Source organism: Paroedura picta, chromosome 8 (assembly GCF_049243985.1).
Source record: "Paroedura picta isolate Pp20150507F chromosome 8, Ppicta_v3.0, whole genome shotgun sequence".
Lineage (NCBI taxonomy): Eukaryota > Metazoa > Chordata > Lepidosauria > Squamata > Gekkonidae > Paroedura > Paroedura picta.
Window position 1 is genome coordinate 61,489,060 of NC_135376.1, and position 21,190 is coordinate 61,510,249.

At 41.5% G+C, this 21,190-nt stretch overlaps 1 protein-coding gene across 1 annotated transcript in view; it reads left to right on the forward strand.

Moving 5' to 3' along the window:
* Positions 1 to 21,190, forward strand: part of FANK1 (fibronectin type III and ankyrin repeat domains 1) — a 42,953-nt gene that overhangs the window by 11,066 nt on the left and 10,697 nt on the right. Inside the window, exons 2-6 of the mRNA XM_077350075.1 lie at positions 7,456 to 7,627; positions 9,282 to 9,406; positions 14,796 to 14,877; positions 16,633 to 16,707; positions 17,845 to 17,910. Of these exons, the coding sequence (XP_077206190.1) occupies positions 7,456 to 7,627; positions 9,282 to 9,406; positions 14,796 to 14,877; positions 16,633 to 16,707; positions 17,845 to 17,910 (520 nt within the window). The remainder of the gene's footprint in view (positions 1 to 7,455; positions 7,628 to 9,281; positions 9,407 to 14,795; positions 14,878 to 16,632; positions 16,708 to 17,844; positions 17,911 to 21,190) is intronic.

Consider the following 21,190-nt stretch of genomic DNA (forward strand, 5'->3'; position numbering starts at 1 on the left):
CTGTGGAAAAGACCAACATGCTTTTGATCAGGTTTCACTGTAGCTCTCAAAAAATTACTTCCCTCATTGTTTGATTCCAGGCAACTGTACTATATCCCTTGTTGGCTTAATGTGAAACATTGTATAAGAATGGAAATTCCTTTGGATAACATTTGGATAAATATTCACGATATATAATTTTAATTTCTCATTATACTTGATTATTTATTCCACAATAATATCATAATGAAAAATATATTTTCGACGTTATTCAGTTGACATTGTTTTTTCTACCAAAACTATCTACATTTAGAATAATCAATCAATGAGTGGCATCTTTAAAAAAATTAAGTTCTGTGTACATAAGCTTGTGTGGAACATGAAAGTTTATGGTTTGTTTTAAAAGAAATGGATGTGCCACAACATCTGATTGTTTTGATGAACAAATTGCATTCTGGACAAGAGGTTACTGTTAGGACAGACGATGGAGAAACAGAATACTTTAAATTTAAATCTTTACATCTATTTGCAGAATTTATAAAGAAATCTAGATTATATTTAGATGGAGTAAAGGTGGAAAGAATATAAAACATTTGACATATGCATATTATACCAAATCAGTGACAGAAAATCATTGATGAATGTTAAAGTAGAAAGTGTCAAAGCAGTATAACAGCTGAACATCAAGAAAACAAAGTAGTGACTACTGAGGAATTACACAGCTTTAAGGTTGACAATGAAGAAATTGAAATTGTTCACAATTATATATTCCTTGGCTTCATTATCAACTAGAAAGTAGACTACAACCAAGAAATCTCCAAGGAGGAGACTGAGGCTGGGAAAGGACAGCCCTGAAGGAGCTAGAAAAGATTATTGAGTGTAAGGATGTGCTGCTGGTGACCAAGATCAAGCTAATTCATAGTATGGGTATGAAAGTTGGACATTTGAAATGTGGTATTGGAGGAAAGTGTTACGAATACCATGGACCACTAAAAAGACAAGTGCGTTTTAGATCAAATCCAGCCTGGACTCTCCCTAGAAGCTCAAATAACCAAACTAAGTTAATCATACTTTGGTTATATTACAAGAAGACAAGTGTCACTGGAAAAGGCAATAATGCCAGGGAAAGTTGAAGGCAACAGTAAAAGAGGGGGACTCAAAATGAGATGGATTGATTCAATCAAAGAAGGCACAGCCCTCATTTTGCAAGACCTGAGCAAGATTGTTAATTCGTACAGTTTCCATAAAGCAGAAGCGACTTGATGGCACTTAACACACACTCTTTATTGTGAACATTTTTGAACAAATGTTGTTTTTTGAACATTTTATTATTTGAACTACCCATGGAACAACAAAAAATATTAGGACATGTAACAATGTAGAAATTTTTGTTTAGATCTTAGATCTCAATATCTTTCCTACATAGTAATTGTATTAAAATTAGTATATTTGGAGTACAAGAAGCACTCTGAACATATTTGATATGGTTATTCGTTATGAAAATATTTGTGTTCCCACCATTCCTCTTGGCTCAAGTTGGTTTATTATTTTATTCTAGTTTATTTGGCCTCCAAACAAAATAAGCATTTTTAAAAACTCTTCCATGTCAAAATTTCATGTGAACTGCCATGGAATAATATTTGAATGGAGGAGGGACAGGTGCAGAGCCATTAGTGTAGGAATGGGTTCAAATTGCAGCTTATCTAGAAAGTTTACTTGATGATCTTAGGCCAGACATTCAGAAGGTTGTTGTGAAGATAAAATGAAGGAGAATAGAACCATGTATTCCATCTATGTGTTGTCAAAGATTAAAAATTATAGCTTAGGTATAGAGTTGGGAAACATGAATAATAGTTTATTATCACTTTTGTTTCATTTTATTTGCTTGTTTTTAAAAGGAGACAGCAGCATTATATTCAGGAAGGCACTCCTGAACTGAGTAATTCTGTTGAAGTAATTGGTTTAAATAATTGAAACTGATTATTAAAAAAGAGCATCAGTTCTGTTTAATTTTTCATTATTCATGAGTTTCAGATGTCTCCAGAGAAGTTAAAGTAAACTCTAAAATTGACTTTGTAACAAGAGATTACAAGGTTGACTGACCTGGAACTTTGTCTGGCAAATTTGGGGGGAGGGAACCTTTCCAGAAAATGGATATGATCTTTCTCAATAGATTTTCTACTGGAAAATAATACTGAAGAGAGCTAGGTTGCCAGTAAGCTTGAAGAAAAATGACTTGTTCCATTAATAGAAGCTTAATACATGGAAATAGGTAATTGAAGCTTTTCAGGGTGCAAAGGTAGATAATAACCTGATTTTAAAAAATAAGAATCCCATTAAGGCTATAGTAAAGGGACATTACTTTGTTTTCTCTCCAGGCACCTTGTGATTGTAAAGTTAGCCATTTTTATTGTATGGTGACACATTGTGGAGTTGTATAACTATCTCTGCACTGCTCTGAACAGGATAGCCCAGGATTTCTTGATCTTGTCTGACCTTGGAAGCTAAGCAGAGTCAGCCCTGGTTAGTATTTGAATGGGAGACCACCAAGGAAGTCTAGGATTGCTATGAAGAAGCAGGCAATGACAAACCATTTCTAAATGTCTCTTGCCTTGAAACACCCTAGGGTCTTGCCGTAAGTTGGCTGCTTATAGAGTACAGCACTAATGTAGCCTCTGCACCGCATTTTCCCTGTCCCTTGGCAGCAATCCTTACCTTCCTGAGCTACCAGTACTTTTCCAGTATTATTTTAAACTAGAAATTAAGGCCGCTGTTGTGCAAATACAGCAGGCGCTAGGTAGGGCACCGTTATTTCGGGTTGGCTTACCGGCTGGGTGGGTGGAGGATGGTCGTGTGGCGGCGGGCGAACCGCATGCAGGAGGACCGTCGGTTCGGCGGGGCCGGGCGGCGGCGGCTCCCTCCTCCCGGCAGCTGTCCAGCCGTGGGGGCGAGGGCGGCTGGCACTCCCCGGGAGGCGTTATGGAAGGGTGTCTGTCCTCTGTCGGGCGTGCGGGGCCATCCCGGAGAGCGCAGGGTGGGGGTGGGGGTGTCAGGAATCAGGCTGAGCCCAGCCTGTGGAGTCCCAAGTGAAAGTGCATCAAGAATCCAACAGTCGGTTGCAAATTCCAAAGTAGAGCTTTATTAGGCAAAGTCCACAGTAAGCTAAAGCATGCCAAGATCTTCCTAAGCAAAGATCTTGATAATAACAAAGTACAAAGGGGATAGGTAGGGTAGATATAGGGCTCACCAAATAAGGAAGGGGGACCCAGAAGGTTTCGGCGGGAGAGTGGGTACAGGTGACAAAAGGGGTTCTGTTCCCAGGCTGCCAGATGGCCCGGAGCCTTATCGGGAGGTTGGCACATTGTTGAGACTTTGCTGTCTCCGCAAGGACACTTACAGTAAGATTGGTACATTTGTTGGGGCTCCTCACCCGCTGGGAAAGGAAGGGAGTGAAGTTCTCAGAAGACAGGTTTATTGCTTTATGGCCTTGGCCAGCAGCGGCCGGTGAAGGCATGAGAGTGTGAGAATATGCAGGGTCGGCGGGGAGCAAGATGGCATGAAGCAGGGGGGTTCATGACAGGGGGATGAGAGGGTGAGGGGGATGGCGGCAGCCATGCACAGGAATCGGTGCAGGCGTGTTGGAGCCGCAGGTCGGGGTAGGCCATGGCAGGGTTGGCAGGGGGACCTCCGCGCACGCGTGGTTTAGTAAGGGTTTGTGGTGATGGCCGGGCAGGTCGTGCAGGGGCTCTCCGGGGCGGGCTGCGAAGGGGTGGAAAGCAGCAAGGCTGGTGGCACTCCTTGCTTGGTGCAAAGAGGGGAAGAGCCTCTGATTGATCTTCAGTGGGGGAGAGCCCTCCCAGAGAGGACCAATCAGGGGCTCAATGGTGCTTCCCGACAGCACACCAGCTCCTTTGAGCCTCCCCCCCCCCCGAGGGCCAGTCAGAGGGCCAGCATTTCATCAGAAGTACCCTGTATATGTAGTGTGATATGATAACACTATTCAGTTGTTGACTTTAAAAAGCCCCCCAATGGCAGGGGGGAGAAGTGCTGTGGGAGAAAATAGCATTTATGTCAGCTGTCCTTGAAAATATGAACATTCTCACCTACAAGGCAGCCATCCAGACCTCCTGAGAAAGCTCAGGGAAAAGTTAGGATATTCCTGGATGGTGCTTGCATTTTTCACGGTGTTGTAGAAAAACGGGGCGGGGGGGGGGATCTGCTTCTTTACAGCATCTATCAACCCTACGGAAAATAATCTGTGTGGAAATAGTCTTGGTTAACTTTAATTAGTTTTCCCAGTGTTTTAAAGCAATTCATTTCACATTATCCAAGGGACCAAAGATAATTTCTGAAGATACTATTCTGTCATATGGATTAATTCCATTTATAAATAGGTAGGCATAATTGATTTGTACTTTTACAATGTGGTGTCTGAAATACAGTTTGCAATATGTTAATATAACTTGTCAATGATCTGACCTGGATGGTCCAAGCTAACCTGATATCAGATCTCAGAAGCTAAGTAGGGTTAGCTCCACCACCACCAACTTGTCTAAATGTTTTATATAAGTACTAGAAATAAAGCCCGCTGTGAAGGGAAATACAGCGGGCGCTAGTGCGTGGGGAGGAAGAATGTCGCAAAGGAAAGGTAGAAGATGGGAGGAGGAGTGGGAGGGAGAAAGGAGGGGGAGAGGATTTTGCAGGAATGGATAGAAGGGAGAAGACAGGAAGGGATCAAGGAAATAAGAGAGGAAGTAAGTGAGAGGGAGAGTCAGAGAGAGAAGGAAATGGAGGAAGGGAGGAAGGGAAGAAGGAAGGAAGGGAAGAAGGCAGGCAGGGAGGTAGAGAGAATGGGATGGGAGAGGGGTATATGTGAAGGGGCGGGTTGGCAGGGGGGAAGTGGGAGGGAGATGGCAGTGTGTGTGTGCGCGCGTTTGTGTGGGTAAAAGGTGTGTGTGTGCGTGCGTTTGTGTGGGTTCGGAAGGGAGGGTTAAGGGAGAGGCGAGGTGGGTTGGGCAGGGGGAAGAGCAGTGTGTGTGTGTGTTTGTGTGTGTGTTGGGTGGAGTTCTGCCGGGCCCTGGGGAATCCGGGGCCCGGCAGAAGCCTAAGAAGGTTGGTGGCTTGTTCCGGGGCCATGCGCACCCTCGCCGCCGCGAAGAAGTACCTGGGCCCGGCAGAAGCCTGGAAACGGCGGCGTAGGGCGGGCGAGGCTTCTGTCGGGCGCAGGTGCTCCTTTGCAGCCACGAAGGCGCGCCTGGGCCCAGCTGAAGCCAGAAAACGGCGGCGGAGGGAGGGCGAGGAAATGGCGGCGGGGGGCGGGTGAGGCGTCTGCCGGACCCAGGCGCTCCTTCGCTGCCGTGAAGGAGCGCCTGGGCCCGGCAGAAGCCGGTAAATGGCGGCGGGAGGCAGGTGAGGCTGCCAGGAAGGACCGCCTGGGCCCGGCAGAAGCCGGGAGGGGGCTGCGGAGGGCAGGCGAGTCTTCTGCCGGGCCCAGGTGCTCCTTCGTGGCAGCAAGGGAGCGGCTGGGCCCGGCAGAAAGCTCGTGAGGAAGGGTCCTGGGGCGGGAAAGGAGCAGGGACGCCACGTTTTTGATGCAGCGTCCCTGCTCCTTTCCTTAATGGGAGGAGGGCAGCTGGAGGACTCACCAGGCAGGCAGTGTCTTCTGTCTGTGCGGTGACTCCCCAGCCAGGGCAAGCGAGGCTTGGGCAAGCGTCCAATGGGGAGCCGCGCTTTGCGCGGCTCCCCATTGGCCGCTTGGCCTTGGATGGACACTCGCGGGGCCCAACCAGGAGCGGGTTCCTGATTGGGCTCCCCGAGTTCTTATCCCGGACAGGGCCCGTCCTAACTTTTCCCCAATTGCCCTTACTCTTTTATTCCTCCTGCTCCTCCGGAGCGGGGGGGGGGTTTAAAGATGTTTATTTAATACAGCACTGTGGCCAGATGAAATATTTGATAATGAGCAATAAAAACAACAATGAACATTTCTAAAAACAGATTAAGGAAATTAAAAGATACTTAAAGATTAAAACGACAGGTTACATATTTAAAATTTAAAATTTAATAATAAAACTCCTTTAGATTACCATTGGTAATCTTCAGCTGTCTTTCCCATGTGCTATAAATACGAACACAATATTTGGCAACCTGCATGATAATCGGAGCCTTTCCACTCCATAGGAGGAATCTGACTTTTCCTTTGTCTGTGCTATCATGGGCATTCCTGAGTAGAGGAAGGATAAACTAAGGATGAATCTGCAGTTACTTTGTTTTTTCCATTGTGGATTCTGCTTCAATTCAGATCGATTTGAACTCGGGTCTTCCTCTATCTCCCCCCCCCCCAATTGAAACAGAAAGTGTTCTGCACTCAGTTGGGGGAGCTGAGAATGGGGGAGGGGGGAAGCTAAGTGCAGCAGAAGCCTCTTTCTATTCTTGAATGGGGTGGTGGAGAGGATTGGAGACAACAGAGGAGGGGAGAAAAAAAACAAGAGGCAAATCTCTGCTTAGAGAAGTTAGGCTTCTGGAGTGCAGTCACTTTAAGACAAGCCTTGCAACTAGAAACCAGGAAGTCTTTGAACTGATGCTCTGGCCAATCAGGGAACACTTCTTTGCTGCGAAGCACGGAGAAGGTAGTTAACTTTTAAAAAAGCAAAAATGTGCATACTTTCTGATGCCAGGTTTTCAAATATCGAGGGTTATATCCACTTCTGGATATCACTGGGGAAAGGTAGGGTCACTCCGGATCAATCATGCATGTTGCAGAGGGAAAATCAAAATGCAAATCAAATTCAGTGTAGACAGGAGGGATTCATTTGAACTGGGACTGGGTAAAAAGCCCTGTGCAGACTACACCCTGGTCCTTGCTGATGTAAAAGAAGGGCACCTGAAGAGGACATGTTTAATGGACTCTAGCTCCCCAGATTTACAGGGGCAGAGAATTTCAGCTATTGGGACTTTCCTAAAATGGTTTACCAGGATGGCAGAAGGTAATACAGAACACCTTGCTTATGTAAATCTTCTCCTACAGTATTTTGCTTGCAAAATAGAGAGATAGTCAGCAGGGGCTTGAATATAACTAATATTCAGTGGTGCAATATACCTAGAGGAGCATGGAAGGTCTGTTGGCGCTCTGAGTCCTCAATCCTTTCTTTGACTGCTGTTTTTACCTGTCCTTTTCCCATTCTGAGTAATGTTAGTGTGGAAAACCCGAGTATTTTAATTGCCTTTTCTGTAGCCAGTAGTCACTGAGATTTGAAACTGTCACATAGGATTGAAGGTAGTAGACTGGCAGATACCTATCTACATGTTTATTTTAGAGGATTTGATACTAGAGATATCTAATAAGATGAAAGAAACACTTCTTTCCCACAGCCTATTATTTAGGCTGTGTAGATGTTTGCTATAGCAAGTGAACCCTCTGCGTAGGGTTTATAATTGTGTATATTTTCATGTTCACACTTCGATGTGATTCATTTGCAGAAAGACGTGCCATCTCAAAACCACACCCTCCAGTTGTAGGCCGTGTGAGTCACCACAACATTCAGCTAAACTGGGACTTTGAAGGACAAAGAAATGGACCTCAGGAACAATGGATAAAATTTTCTGTTGAAGAAGAGGATCCCAAGTTACACACATACGGAATAATTTACACGTAGGTGCAGTCCTAGTGCTGTCTTTTCCAACAATTGATTAAGAATTTGAGTATACAGAACCAACAGCTATAAACCATCTAGATAAGTGATTCTGAACCCAGCCTTTAGCTATGGCTGCCAGGTATACATGTATACAAATAGTATACATGTAGGTGTTTCTTCCGATTATAGACACTTCATTCTTACACCTCAGTGAAGTTAGTCCTGTTTGTTTGCTTTAAAGTAGCGGTCCCCAACCTTTCTCAGGTCAGGGACCGCCTTCGGAGTGAGGGAAAAGCCGACCGCCCGGGTGCTGCGAAAACGCGCACACGCATTTGCCGTGCATGCGTGTTTTCGCCACCAGGTGGTGCTAACGTACATGTGCGGCAACGGCGCATGCGCGTTTTCGCCACTAGGGGGCGCTAACGCGCATACGCGGCAACAGCGCAAATGTGCGTTTGCGTCACCGCCATGCCGGCAGCTGCGCCTGCCTCTTCCCTTCCTTCTTGCTGCCGGCGGGGGAAGGCAGGCGTGGCTGGCGGCGGCTCAGTACCGTGGCCTTTGCGGCCCGCCACTGGGCCGCGGACCGGGGGTTGATGACCCCTGCTTTAAAGGGTGTCTGTAATCCTGGAAATGACAATGGATAAACTAACTTTCTCCTTGTTAAGGAGCCTGTTGTCCTAGGATCCAGGGTATAGGCTATGTAGACCTCTATCGGTGGTCCTCTTGCTCCTACTGCTATCAATCTTCTTATCCATTTTACTTCTGTTTTTGTTGCTATATCATTTCACTTCTAAAAAGCTTTCCAAATTGTGGAACAAATGTATCGTTGATTGAAACGTCTGGGCACCAACATTATTTGGTTATTATCAGTTAATGGCTGTTCCGGCCATTTGGGGGAGTGCATACATTTTAAAATAAATAAATAAATTGGTAGCATGACCTGTCAGGGACCTACCGACTCATCATGTATTTCTCAGTCATCGGAAATATTCTGTCTAGAATATGACACTAGGTGGCAGAAGTAGACTGTTTGAAGGCTATCTCTAAAGTGTTAAGAGTATTTAAAATTTAAGGTATATTTAATGCTCTGGGAAACTATCTGCTTGCAGTGTCTGATACTTTACAATAATTTTTGCTTTCTAGATGAAGGTAACATGTAAACATGCTGCAATTTTGATAGACATTTCTGTTTAGGCAAAAATGTTTTTTAAAAATTAACCTTTTAACCCTTGACAGGGCAGTATTTTTCCAAAACAGGTTAGAAGTGTATGATACTTGTACAGCTGACCCAATACTTATTTTTGAAGATGTCCTCTCCTTTAGCCTTTTTGTGTTTTAAGTACGTGTAACATAGGTAAGATGTGTTCTGCTTTTATTTTGTAGTAGTCACGTGGAACAGGATTTTTATGTGTAGTCAGAAAATGAATTATGTGCACTGAGGAAATGAAGCAAAAAGTACCATGTATATTTCTAAACAGCTGTGCACCTTTATTATTTTGTTATAGATTTGTTTAATTATCTGCACAAATTCACAACCACAAGCATTGACTACCATATGGACTCAGCTTTTTATACCAGTAGTGTTTTTTTTAAGTGTAAGGATAAAGGCACCATGGAGGTCCATTAAAAAAAGAGAAAATCCATTTTAAAAAAATTAATATTCTTTTATAGGGGCTATGCTCGGCAGCATGTTGTGGAAGGTCTTGAACCTAGAACAACATACAGATTTCGACTTAAAGTGACAAATCCTGCAGGGGATTCTGCTTACAGTTCACCAATTTGTGTAACTACAACAAGTAAGTTCATAATTTATTGCTAAAGCATTCTCAATATAACATGATTTATTTAACATTAAATTAGCTGTTTAGCAAATGGAAAGCACTGTAAATAAAGTAAATTTATAATGCAGCCCTACCCCAATTAAGTTATTTATGCAGCATCTTCTCCAAACTCTTATTTTAAACCTTTATTTGCATTTTTTTCCTTTTCTGTAAAGAAAATTCTAAATTTGAAATTTATGCTTGCTATTTGGGTGTTATTTTCACGTTGCTCAAATCTTGCTAGCCAAAAATAGAAAATAGGACAAGGTCTCATCAGTCACTTGATCTATTGCTCTGATATACATCAAAAGCCCATTCAATATTGAACAAAGCAATTCACAATTTACTCTGTAGGCACCATCTTCTCCTTCTGTCTCCTCAGATCAGCACAAGTAATAAAGCTCCAGCATATGCCAGACAAGCCTAGGAGCCAGATACCACACAAACTGAGTGAACCAAAGATCATGCAGTATTGTGCTCAGTCTAAAGAATGACTGGCGTTTGCTCAGCTCCATGAGTGTGGGATGACAGGAGGAAAATTAGAGCAGTGTATCAGAATGCATGATACCACTATGAATACTCTCTGTGTGTATTTGCTGGGGACTGGCATCCCTAAGTGGGTGCCAGCCACTGCAGGGCCTCAGAAGACCTGAGGTGGCAGACCAAGTGCCTGTTAGGACAGGAGAGACTGGTGACAAGCAAGATGGGACAACTTTGGGAGCATTTCTGCACCCATTAAATGTAGTGCCATGCGAGTTGTTTGGAAGCTGAATATTCCGGCCCCTGCACATGACGTTGCCCACATCCAGCTTGCTACATCCTCCATTTTAAAGCACTTCTTTGGGAATCGCATAAAGTAGGTTCACCAACCTAAAAAGCGCCAGCTACCAGAGAGCAACCAGTAGGCAACCACCAGAAGGAAGATATGAAAGCTCAAATGCGCTAAAGTCGCCTGCTTCGTCCCGCCCTTGCACCTGCCTCCCTCTCCCTTGTTCCCAGGGACAGGAATTTCTTTTTAAAAATGGTGATGTGCTTGGAGCAACAAATAGGCGGACATGCGTGTAAGCGATGCCAGAAATAAAAGAAAATTTTATTCAACAAAGTGTGTCTCTTGAAAGTTTTCTCCCCCCTCCGCCCAAAATCAGGAATGATATTAATTTTCTAAGTTATCAAAGGACTTGTGATCCTATAAAGGGTGGCATCCAAAAAGCACTATGCATCTATGATTCTATGCATAGGCATTGCAACAGAGAAGCATGAATTTAAAAAATTAAATTAGTGAGCATCGTGGAACTTTTAAACTGTTGGAGAAAGGGGATTGGTTGCCTGAATTGATGGACAGGGGAAAGCGCAATGCATCTAAGGCGCATTGCTCTCTTCCACCTCTTCTGGCAGCAGATGAGGAGGGTAAGATGTGCGAAAAGAAGGGAGACAGAGGTGAGACGGCAGAAAGGTGAGGAGGACCTGGGAGGCGCGATATCATTTAGCGCTTCACCATTCTGCAGACGTGACACTATTTTTACTAATGTGTGGAAATTCCCTGGAAGTTCCCTAGCAGTAAGAAAATGGGACATGATTAGCAAGATCTGGATGCTTAGAAGCTCTCTATAAAGGGTGGGACTCAAGCCAGGACCCTCTCTTTACAACCTGGGCTATAAAACTGCTTAGCTTGCATATAATGGTGCCTGCTGGGCTTCAGTTTTTCCTCTTGATTTTATTTATCTTACTGTATTTATAGGCTGCAGTTCCTCGCACAGCTGGCTTGTGGTGGCTAACATCATACTTCAAATACAAATTTAACATCAACAGACATATTAAAACAATAAAATTACCCCACCTACTCTCAACTAATCCCCTAGCTATCAACACCTACAAAGAGAATGTTACCCAGATATCTATCTGGAGATGTTACACGTATGGATGAAATATGAGGGGCCTCAGAGAAGGAGGGGGGGTTCCACCACATGCCCCAAGAAACTAATAATAAAATACCAGCATGAATTAATATGCTCTTTAGTGATAATATCTCTTTAATGACAATACTTAAAATAGTTTGTGGGTCTATAGTAGATGAGCTAGATTCTCTTCTGGTAGCACCTTAGTGACCAACAAGATTTTCAGAGTATAAGCTTTTGAGAGTCAAAATCCTTTTGTCAAATACAAGTAGGAATGGATATCCATGAGTCCTTATATTCCAATCTGAAGGTGGGAGGAGAATGGCAAAGAAAGGCGTCAGAATGCAGAGATACAAAGCAAAATGTAATCAGCTTGATTAGAGCAGGGGAGAATGCTTAAAGGCAGAAAATTGTCATTGGTAGTGAAGAAACAACCCTATGGGCGGTTCATTCTTCTGAATTTGTGAATGAACTCAATTTCAGTGATCTCAAGTTGTAATCTCCCCTGGAAGCTTCTTTGTTGGAGGACTGCCACATTTTTAAAGAGCTATTTTCCATTGTATAAAATTTAATTTGATATACAGATATGGTTGTAATATCACCTTTTGCAACTCTTTGAGATTGTTTTCAACATTAGACATTGTTTACATGGAGGGTTCATATTTGACCTGCCCTCCAACAACTGCATTGGTTGCTGTTGATGTTCTGGATCAGGTTCAAAGTATTTATCTTTAAGACCTTATGCAGTCTGGGCCCTGTATACCTGAGGGACTGCCTCTCCAAAGAGCATCATGCTTGGCAAATACAAACTTGTGGGCGATCCCTGGCCGCAAAGTGGTCTGCCTGGCCTCAACCAGAGTCAGGTCCTTTCTGGCCTTGGCTGTAGCCTGGTGGAATGAGTTGAAGAATCCAGTCCCTGGTGGAGGAGCTGTCAGTTCTGCAGGACTTGTAAAATGTCATTCTTCTTCCAGGCCTATAGTTGCGGCCATGGCAGCTTAGAATCATGTGGGCCTTCTTTCTCTCCTAAACTCTTTCTATCCCTCCCCTTGGGTCATATTTTATTGGCTGACTGGACTGGAACAGTTGGCAGGAGTTGGAACACTATTGAAACTTTATTGTGTTTTACTGTGTTTTTATGGTATTTTATAGTGTGTAAATATTTAACAACAGTTTTGAACTGCCCTGAGCTTGTTTTTGTGGGAATGGGTGGTATATAAATAAAAATAATTTGTTTTCTTGTTCAACAATTTTTTCTGCCTCACAGATCACAAAATTAATGATCCTTGTGCTCCTTGTGCACAGGAGCAGCACTTAGCAATCGTCTCTAAAGCATTGGGAATCTTATATTCCATAAATATGCCAACTAGTACTATTTTGTATGTTAAGTTATAACATTTAATATTGTGAAGTCAGTAAAATTAGTGTTGATGGGAAAGTAAAGGTAGCATACATTACATTTTAATGATGCTTTCCTGTTAATGTTTTTAAACGTTTGATATGCTGCAAGCCTTCCCAAGCCTGCATGCGGAGAGAGGCGGCCTATAAATTATTAAATAATAATAATATTCCTCCAATTTTTTGATTTTTTCAGGGGGGAAAATCCTTGTGGCTTCCAGATTTCCAAAAATATTGCATATACCTCCAACAGAGATAAATAAACTGCATGTATGCTGCTATCATCCTTTTTGTCTTCTTCCTCCCAATCCCCTGTGGGCCTCCTAGTCTAACTGTTCAAAAAGTAAACAGGAAAGTTATGCTTTGGGATTTTTGTTGTTGTTCATTTTAGTCCCATAGTTCATGGAATCATTGTTTTCTAGATGGTACAATGGTCCTGTATAAAAAAACTGAATAACTGTCAGACCAACTTTGTTTTTTTTTTCTGTACAAACAATGGCATTTATTTCATCTCCATCCGTATTCAGAGCTTCGTTGTTTTAATATGCATGTAAAGAATATGCACGTTAAGCCGAAATGTCTCTTTTGGTTTAATATGCATTCGATTGGAAAGAGCCCTCATAAATCAGAAAGGCAAGCACTTCAAAAAGGGCCTGATGCCTCTTTTTTCCGTAGGTAAAGTACAGGAAAGTCCTGTTTAAATGAGGCGTGCGGTTTTAATCAATTGGACCCTAAAATAGAAAGACAAACAGCTGCTGCTTGTTAATTGGAGAATGTCTTCACCAATGAGTTCATCATTTATTCACGGCTTTCAATAGAGCCTTCAGTTCCATAAATAAAATTCTTATTGCCACATTAGAATATGTTGTCCTGCACATCTGCAACCAAATGGCATGCCTATTTTACATGGAGGATTTATTTCAAAAGACAAAAGCATGACCTTCACGTGTCCAGATTCTTTAATCACATTTATTGTGTTGACATAATTTCAGATACCTGCTCTGCCAGTTTTACTTAAGCTTCTCATCTGAATGTTCTATTTAAAGCAGATATAGTTTATAGAGCTATTTAGATATAAGAGGAAGAAAAGACTACCATTTCAATTCATTGCTTCTCTTAGCTTTGATTCCTTTAATCATTGACTCCTCATCTAAATTACGGTAGCTTTTCTTCCCAAATTAAATTGCTCTTCTAGAGCCTAAGTGTGGTCACTATGTGAATAGTGAATAGAATGTGAATAGAATGTTCTATGTGAATAGAATATTCTTACGAGAAAAGAGCTGCAATCAAAGCAAAGCAAATACATTCTTGCAAAGTATACAGCTGTTTTTGAGTGTTCAAAGCATTGCATGTTCATTACTTGTGCAATTTCCCTGATATATTTATCATTTCCCTACTACAGTTACAGGGGAGGCAGAGAGACTAAGGTCCCTTTAAGAAATGGTGTCTAAAGTGAGATAGCCAGTTTGGTGTAGTGGTTAAGAGTGTGGACTTCTAATCTGGCATGCCATGTTCGATTCTGCGCTCCCCCACATGCAACCAGCTGGGTGACCTTGGGCTCGCCACGGCACTGATAAAACTGTTCTGACCGAGCAGTGATATCAGCGCGACTGTGCCATTTTTTAAAAAAGAAAGTTCTTGGAGCAGGAATGGAGAGGGGAGGGCGGGTGCAAGGGCAGTACAATGCTAGCAAGACTGTTATACGTTTTGCCCTCCATATGGGGTTGCCTCTGGTTGCTCACCAATGGGATGCAAGATAAAAAGTGCCAAATCCATGTTTTGCGATTTCCCTCATCCCGAGGCAAATCAGGACAAAACTCGAGCCAGCTCCTGGATAGCCTTGAGATGCAGGTGACACTATGTGGAGGGGGCTCTAAAATCCACCAGTAACCAGAGGTTGTCCAGAGGTAGATTCTTTGTGTGGAAACAGTCTCAGAATATGACAGATATCCAAATTTCAGTATTGAAAAATGTTAAATTAGTTACTCTGCAGTATTTTAATAGCTAACAGCACTCACATGATACATTTCTGTCTAACTTGTTTTGCAAATATTTTCATGCTTTATTTCCTTCAGGAGAACCAATGAGTGGAGCCCAACTCCATCGTGCTGTGAGCATGAATGATTTGAATGCAGTTTTGACTATTCTGCAAGGAAAGTGAGAAATAATTCACATTTAAAATATCCATGTATATGTAATAACAAACAAGAGATAATAATGAAAATTGGATGATGAGTTGTGCGGTGTCACAAAAAAATAGTTTTCCTGTCTTATAAAGATTAGATTGCATATTTTATAAGCTAGTTGCAATTCATCATGCTAGTATACTGATTAGTGGTACATGTACTAAGTAATTAGAGATAGGCACAAATCTAAAAATTCTGGGTTGGGGTTCAGGACAACCCCCAAACCGAACCAGAATTTTCCTGAACCAGCTAGTTTGGACTGCCTTTCTCCCAGCTGTTGCTTGACAGCTGGGAGAAGGGAGTGGGATTGCACAGGAAAGAAACTGGAGAGGGAAGCTAAAGACAGGTTAAATGACTCACAGCCATTTAAACCTAACAGCTCATGGGTAGACTGCCCTGCTGTTACGTTTAAATGGCTGGCAGCAGAGGGAAATCAAAACTGACTGGTGAAATGGCTCACAGACCTGATCTGCGACCAAGACTGGGGCCAGTGATGCAGGAGGAAATAGGCATGGTGTATGTCCATCATTGTCTCCAAAAACTACACAGCAACCAGCCAAGTCCAAGATGCTGCTGAGTCATGACTTGCTCCATGCATGTTTGGCTCAAGTACAATCCTACCCCCCCTCCTTTTTTGTTTGCTGGCTTATTAACAGCTTTGTAGGTAGATGGCGCATCTTTTGCTTGGGCCAAAGAGGTTGCCTACACCTGCTATGTAAAATAGTTTTGGTTCTAGCCTTCCTCACTGGGAATTCAGAAATGGCTTATAGAGTAAAACAAGTAGAGATTTGCAGGACATGTGCACAAAGGGGACGTCTTTATTCCTTCCTTCTCCCCCTTCTTTCCCTTTTTTTCTCTCTCCAAGCCAATATGCCCTTCTTTATCTTTTCCTCCCCCAACCAAGCCAATCTCCCCTACTTTCTCCATTCCCCAAACCAATATCCTTCCCCCCCAAACCAGTCCCCCTTCTTTGTCTTTCTCTCTCCAAACCAATCCCCCATTCTTTCTTTCCCCCTAAGTAAATCCCCCATCTTTCCCTTTATCTCTCCCCACAATCTAAACTTTTTCTCTCCTTACCAAGCCAATACCCCCTTTTCCCATTGCTCTCTCTCCCATACCAATATGCCCATCTTCGTCTTTCTTTCCCAAGCCAATCCCCCTTCTTTTTCTCTTCCCAATCCAATATCCCATCTTCTTTCTCTGTCTCCCCTTCAAGCCAATCCCCCTTCCTTTGCTGTCCCCAAGCCAATTCTCTCATCTTCCCCTTTCTTTCTCCCATCCTAAGCCAGTACCCTGCTTTTTCTCTTTCTCTCCCCCACTTCTGCTTTCCTGCCTTTGGACCTGGCAGTGGTGCCAGTATCTGGGAGCAGCTCCTAGCATCTGTGGTCACATCTGAAGCCTCTCCTGGTGCTTCCTGCTGCCACAGCTGAGCCTACAAAGATATTTGGGGAGGAGGGTCTAAACTGCCAATTTTTAAAAACTTTTTAGATTTTTCTTCAAACCTAGGAGGTTGTTCAGGTTTTCAGAAGCACCTGTTTCATCTGTGTGATCCCTGTATCTATTTAGATATTTACAGATACACACCTGGGTATTAGATAGAAATTTAACAAAAATATACAACCCAGCAGGCTTCCCAGTCAAATCAAAAACAAGTGATGTTGGGGAAGAAGCAGGTGGTGAAAATGTTTGTCAGACAATAATGAATTAATATTTCTCTCTCAATAAGGCAAGTGATGGTGGATACACTTAATAAATTAGGATTTACAGCTTTGATGGTTGCTTCACAAAAAGGATATTCCAGGTAGTATGACAACCTCTTTTACATTTTTCTTATGCAATAGATATTTTTAAATTTTAGTTTTGGATCTATAGTATGCTTCACTCATGTTCTGTTTTTTTTTTTTTTTGTCATATCATGCATTTAAATAAAAGATGGCCATCTGATGGTGCATGGCCTAATTAAACTCCAGATAAATGTTATCTGAACTTTACTAACTTTATCAAAAATGGTTTTGATTTAACAGAACTCTTTGTGAGCATAGCAGAAAATGCTAATGAACTGGTATTTCATTTGGTAGAGGAAAATGAGCATTTTTTGCTGACTTCCCCTTCTTGAAGATTCCCCTGCTTCCCTCTTCCTCTATTTGTGAAGGCAACCTAAACAGCAAGAACAGCATTTCAAGGGATTCAGGGCAGTGTGGAGGAAGGGGGAAAGCTGAAAATCCTGTTATTTATACTACTCTCATAGCATTTGGATCCAACCAAATTTTTGTTGAAGGTATAAGATACGGAGATACACTGCACAGTACATATGCAATTGTACATATTTATATACAATATATATATATATATATATTGCAGATATATATTACACAGTACATAGTATGTAATTGTACACATTTATATATATTGTTGTGGCTGAGCCTATATGCTCAGTGACAATTAAATTATGGAGTTCAGACATTTCAGGCTGCTGAAGGGACCCTCTTAGTATATAAGCTGGCCATCCATGCTTTCAGATATGCTGATTTTTATAGTTTAACTTTTTTCTCTTCTTACAGCTGCTTTATTTGATGTTTAATATATTTTGTATAGCTTTCATTACATTACGGTTCTGGATAATATGTAATTATTTTTCCTCTTCAATATATTGAGAACTGAAATATAGCCATTTCCTCAAAATCATTCAGCCAACTACTGACCAAGCTGTTTCTTGAATTCAGGATTTCCTCAGTATTCTAATGGATGACACTGACTTAGAAGACTTGTCATTGGTTCATAAAATGACTTCTGTATAGTTCATGAGCTTGTAAATGGCTTCAAGATTGTGGTCTATGTTTAAAGTACTGTAATATCTCATTCAAGCCATAAACAATATTAGCATCCAAATCTATGTTTTATAGACAATAATAATACATTAGAACTATTTTCTATCTAGACTTGTGGAAATTTTGGTAGAAAATGGAGCAGAAGTGAACAAGAAGAATAGCAGTGGGAAAGACAGGTAATGGAGTCATGTATTTTTGTCATCAAATAATATATGGGACTTCACAGTGTGGTGGAGAAAAAAAATCCCCCCCCCCCTAATGTAGGTAGAGAAGCTGCACTATAATGCCATGTGATCCATCTTTGTGTAGAGCCTGAGAAAAGTCCACCTAAGGCTAAACTGGAGCAGACCCCATAGCTTTCCAATCTTGCTTGCTGGCTGCAAAATTGGATGTCTTCTCCAGGGCTTTACGAATAGAAGAACGTGACCCCCCCCCTCTCTGCTTGACTTAATGTTTATCTTTAGTGATGTGGGTACTTAGCCAGTGCTTATCAGCTTTATATAGCAACCTGACATCATTATGATCAATTTATTATCTTTGATTGGTTAGGGTCACACAGTGCAATAGAAGGAAAATGACTGCACAGTTTGTAAAAAAACACAGAAGATGTAAATTCAAGGTACATTTGATGTTTTGGGAGGAGTTTGCCCCTTACATACTACACATTTCATTTCAGACTTTTGGTGAATAATACTTGGAGTCAGCCTTAGCTCTATCATTCAGTTGGTTCAGTTAATTCCTTGAACTATGGTAATTATGGTATTTGGCAAACATTGTTAAAATGTATCTGTGATCTGTTTGGTTTATATCTAAAGGGATGCTAAGGATCTTGTGCCTTCAGCAAGCAACAGTATAGAAAAGGGAAAGGACAAAACACATACTTGATTGGATCAGTACAAGATCACAGCCTTACATGCATTGAACTACAGAAGGTGTTAGCAGTGGAAGTCCCAACCACTTTTTGGGATATTATCAAAGATGTAAGACTGCCAACATCTGAAATTGCCTATTTCATAAAAGTTACCCCTGAGGTCCCTTAAAAAGATCCACAAGGACTTACTTGATAATGAGACCAAGATAATTTTCCTATAGTTATTAATTTTCCTCAAGTTATTGATTCGGTTGCCAAGTTTGTACAGCTGGCTATGAGGTCCCATAACTGTAGAATAATTAATGCTCTATTTTTTCTTCTTCCATCATTTCTTAATATGCCAATAAAAGTCTTCTGATTCTAAGATCCACACGGATCATATGGATAGCCTCCCCAGTCTACTGCCCACCCACAGACTAGTTTTCCTGCCCAGTACCCAGTCTTAATGAAAAGTCATTGAATCTCCAACTTTGATCAGGCCACCTTTTGTACCTCCAAGATGCACAGGAGAGCAGATCTCTTTCTATATCCAACCCTGGCAGTCTGCCGAAGAGGCTTGCAGATATAGCATGGGGAATCAGGGCAAGCGCTAATAGCTGAGGCCACGGCACCGCTCAGTCGCCCCTTTCCTTTTTGCCCCTTTTACCATTTTGGGCATAATAGGAGGCGTTTATAATGGTGAGCTGTAGTGCATACAAACTACAGATTCAAGAAAACAAAATAAGCCCATGCAGGCAGTCTATCAAATACTACAGTAAAATGAATACATGTGGATTTCACTTCAGACTTCATCACAAAATAAGCAGACATGGGACTGGATTAACGTATTAATTCTGGATAGGGAAAATTAATATTTGCAGATTGCCTTAGTGTCTGGTTCAAATAAAAATTTCTTGCAGATCAGAATGAAAAGGTTTTTTGAATATAAGTATTTTCTTGTATAAATATTTACATGAAATTTCTTTCACAAGAAAATTTCTGAACAAAGTCAAGCGAGATTACTATGTAAATTTGTTATGTAACAATAAATAGTAGGCAGTGGCACTTTAAAATATTTTGTTTGCCTCTCATTTTTCAACATTGCATATTTGGTATAATGCTACGTACACTTTGTGTAACTCTTATTTGCTATTTATATGTGCAGTACCTGATTTGAAAACAGAGAAAACACAATTATAGATACATATAACAAAGACTGCAAAAAGTGGGTGCAAATTAATACCCCTTCAGTTACGAAGGTCATGTACAATTTACATATCTGTTAAGAAGGAACCCTGGTGGAATAATTTTTCTTACATTCTGAAGTAGCAGATAATTTCAATTTCTTGAAACCTTAATGAATTTTCATCCAAATACTTATTCACTGGAATGAAATTTGATTATGCAGCCAAAACTTGCGTTTCTTTGAATAGCTTGATTATAATCAGCTGTAGCCTAGAGAGAACCTAATGTCGATGACACCGCCTACTGTAAATTTGCATTCAGTCAAAACTGTACTAGAAATCAGCTATGCAACGTTCTTGCCTCATAATGTCCTTGCAAAGTACATTTTAAGTCAAGTCAGCATTAGTCGTTTTAGGTAAAGGCATTTCTATTAAGTTTCTCACTGAATTAAACTAATGGACGATACCTCTAGAATGATAGAGACATCTTATCTTATTCTTTATATAAAGTTCTATATAAAGTTTCTATACTACTCAAACAGTGTTCTTTATAGTCTTCATTTAATTTCTTTGTTCTTCTTTAACTCTTGTCATGGCTGATATTCCTGCCAGAGTCTTTCCTGAACTGCCTCTAGCCTTATTTTGTCTTCTCTTCTATTAACACCTCTCACCAACTCCCAACTCCCAATCTGACAACCTCTGATGTCTCTATGCATTCCTGTCTTTGCTGTCTATTGGGAAGGGTGGCACAGGTGGTCTCTGAATAACTGTAAGGCTTACTGTTATGGTTGAAAAATCTTAATTCTTTTCAAGCCAATAATGTAACACCTTCAATTGAAGTGTAATGTATTGTTCTTTCTGGCAGCATGAAAACAAAAATAAGGGGTGGGTGGGAATGAACTACAGATATGTTGAACTATGGCTCTCCAACTTTTGGGTTTGGAACAAGGGGATCTACAAACCCAGTTATGCATTTCATAAAAATAAACAATGTCTAACTGAGCAGTCAGTTGTTTTTGTGCTGCATTCTAGGGATATGTATAAGAAACCACTAACAACTTTTTGTGTACCTGATGAAGTGTGCTTTGACACAACAGGTTATATACCTTTAATAAAATTTTGTTGGTCTTAAAGATGCCACTGAACTAAAATGTTGTGCGTCTCCAAACCAACATGGTTACCCACCTGAATCTAGCTTTCTCATGTTGCTATTCTTTATAAAGGAGTTTGTCTGACAAATAATTCAATTAGTCCATGGTTTCCAAATGTTGTTTCAAGACTGTGTGTAAACAGTGCTGGAAGGTGATTGGTGGCTAATGCCACATCACAGTGATTGACAAGCCAAAGCGGCCGGGGGGAGGAGGAAGTGGATTGTCCTGACTTCCACTCAGTCACCTGACTTGTCAGGAAGCAAAAACCCGG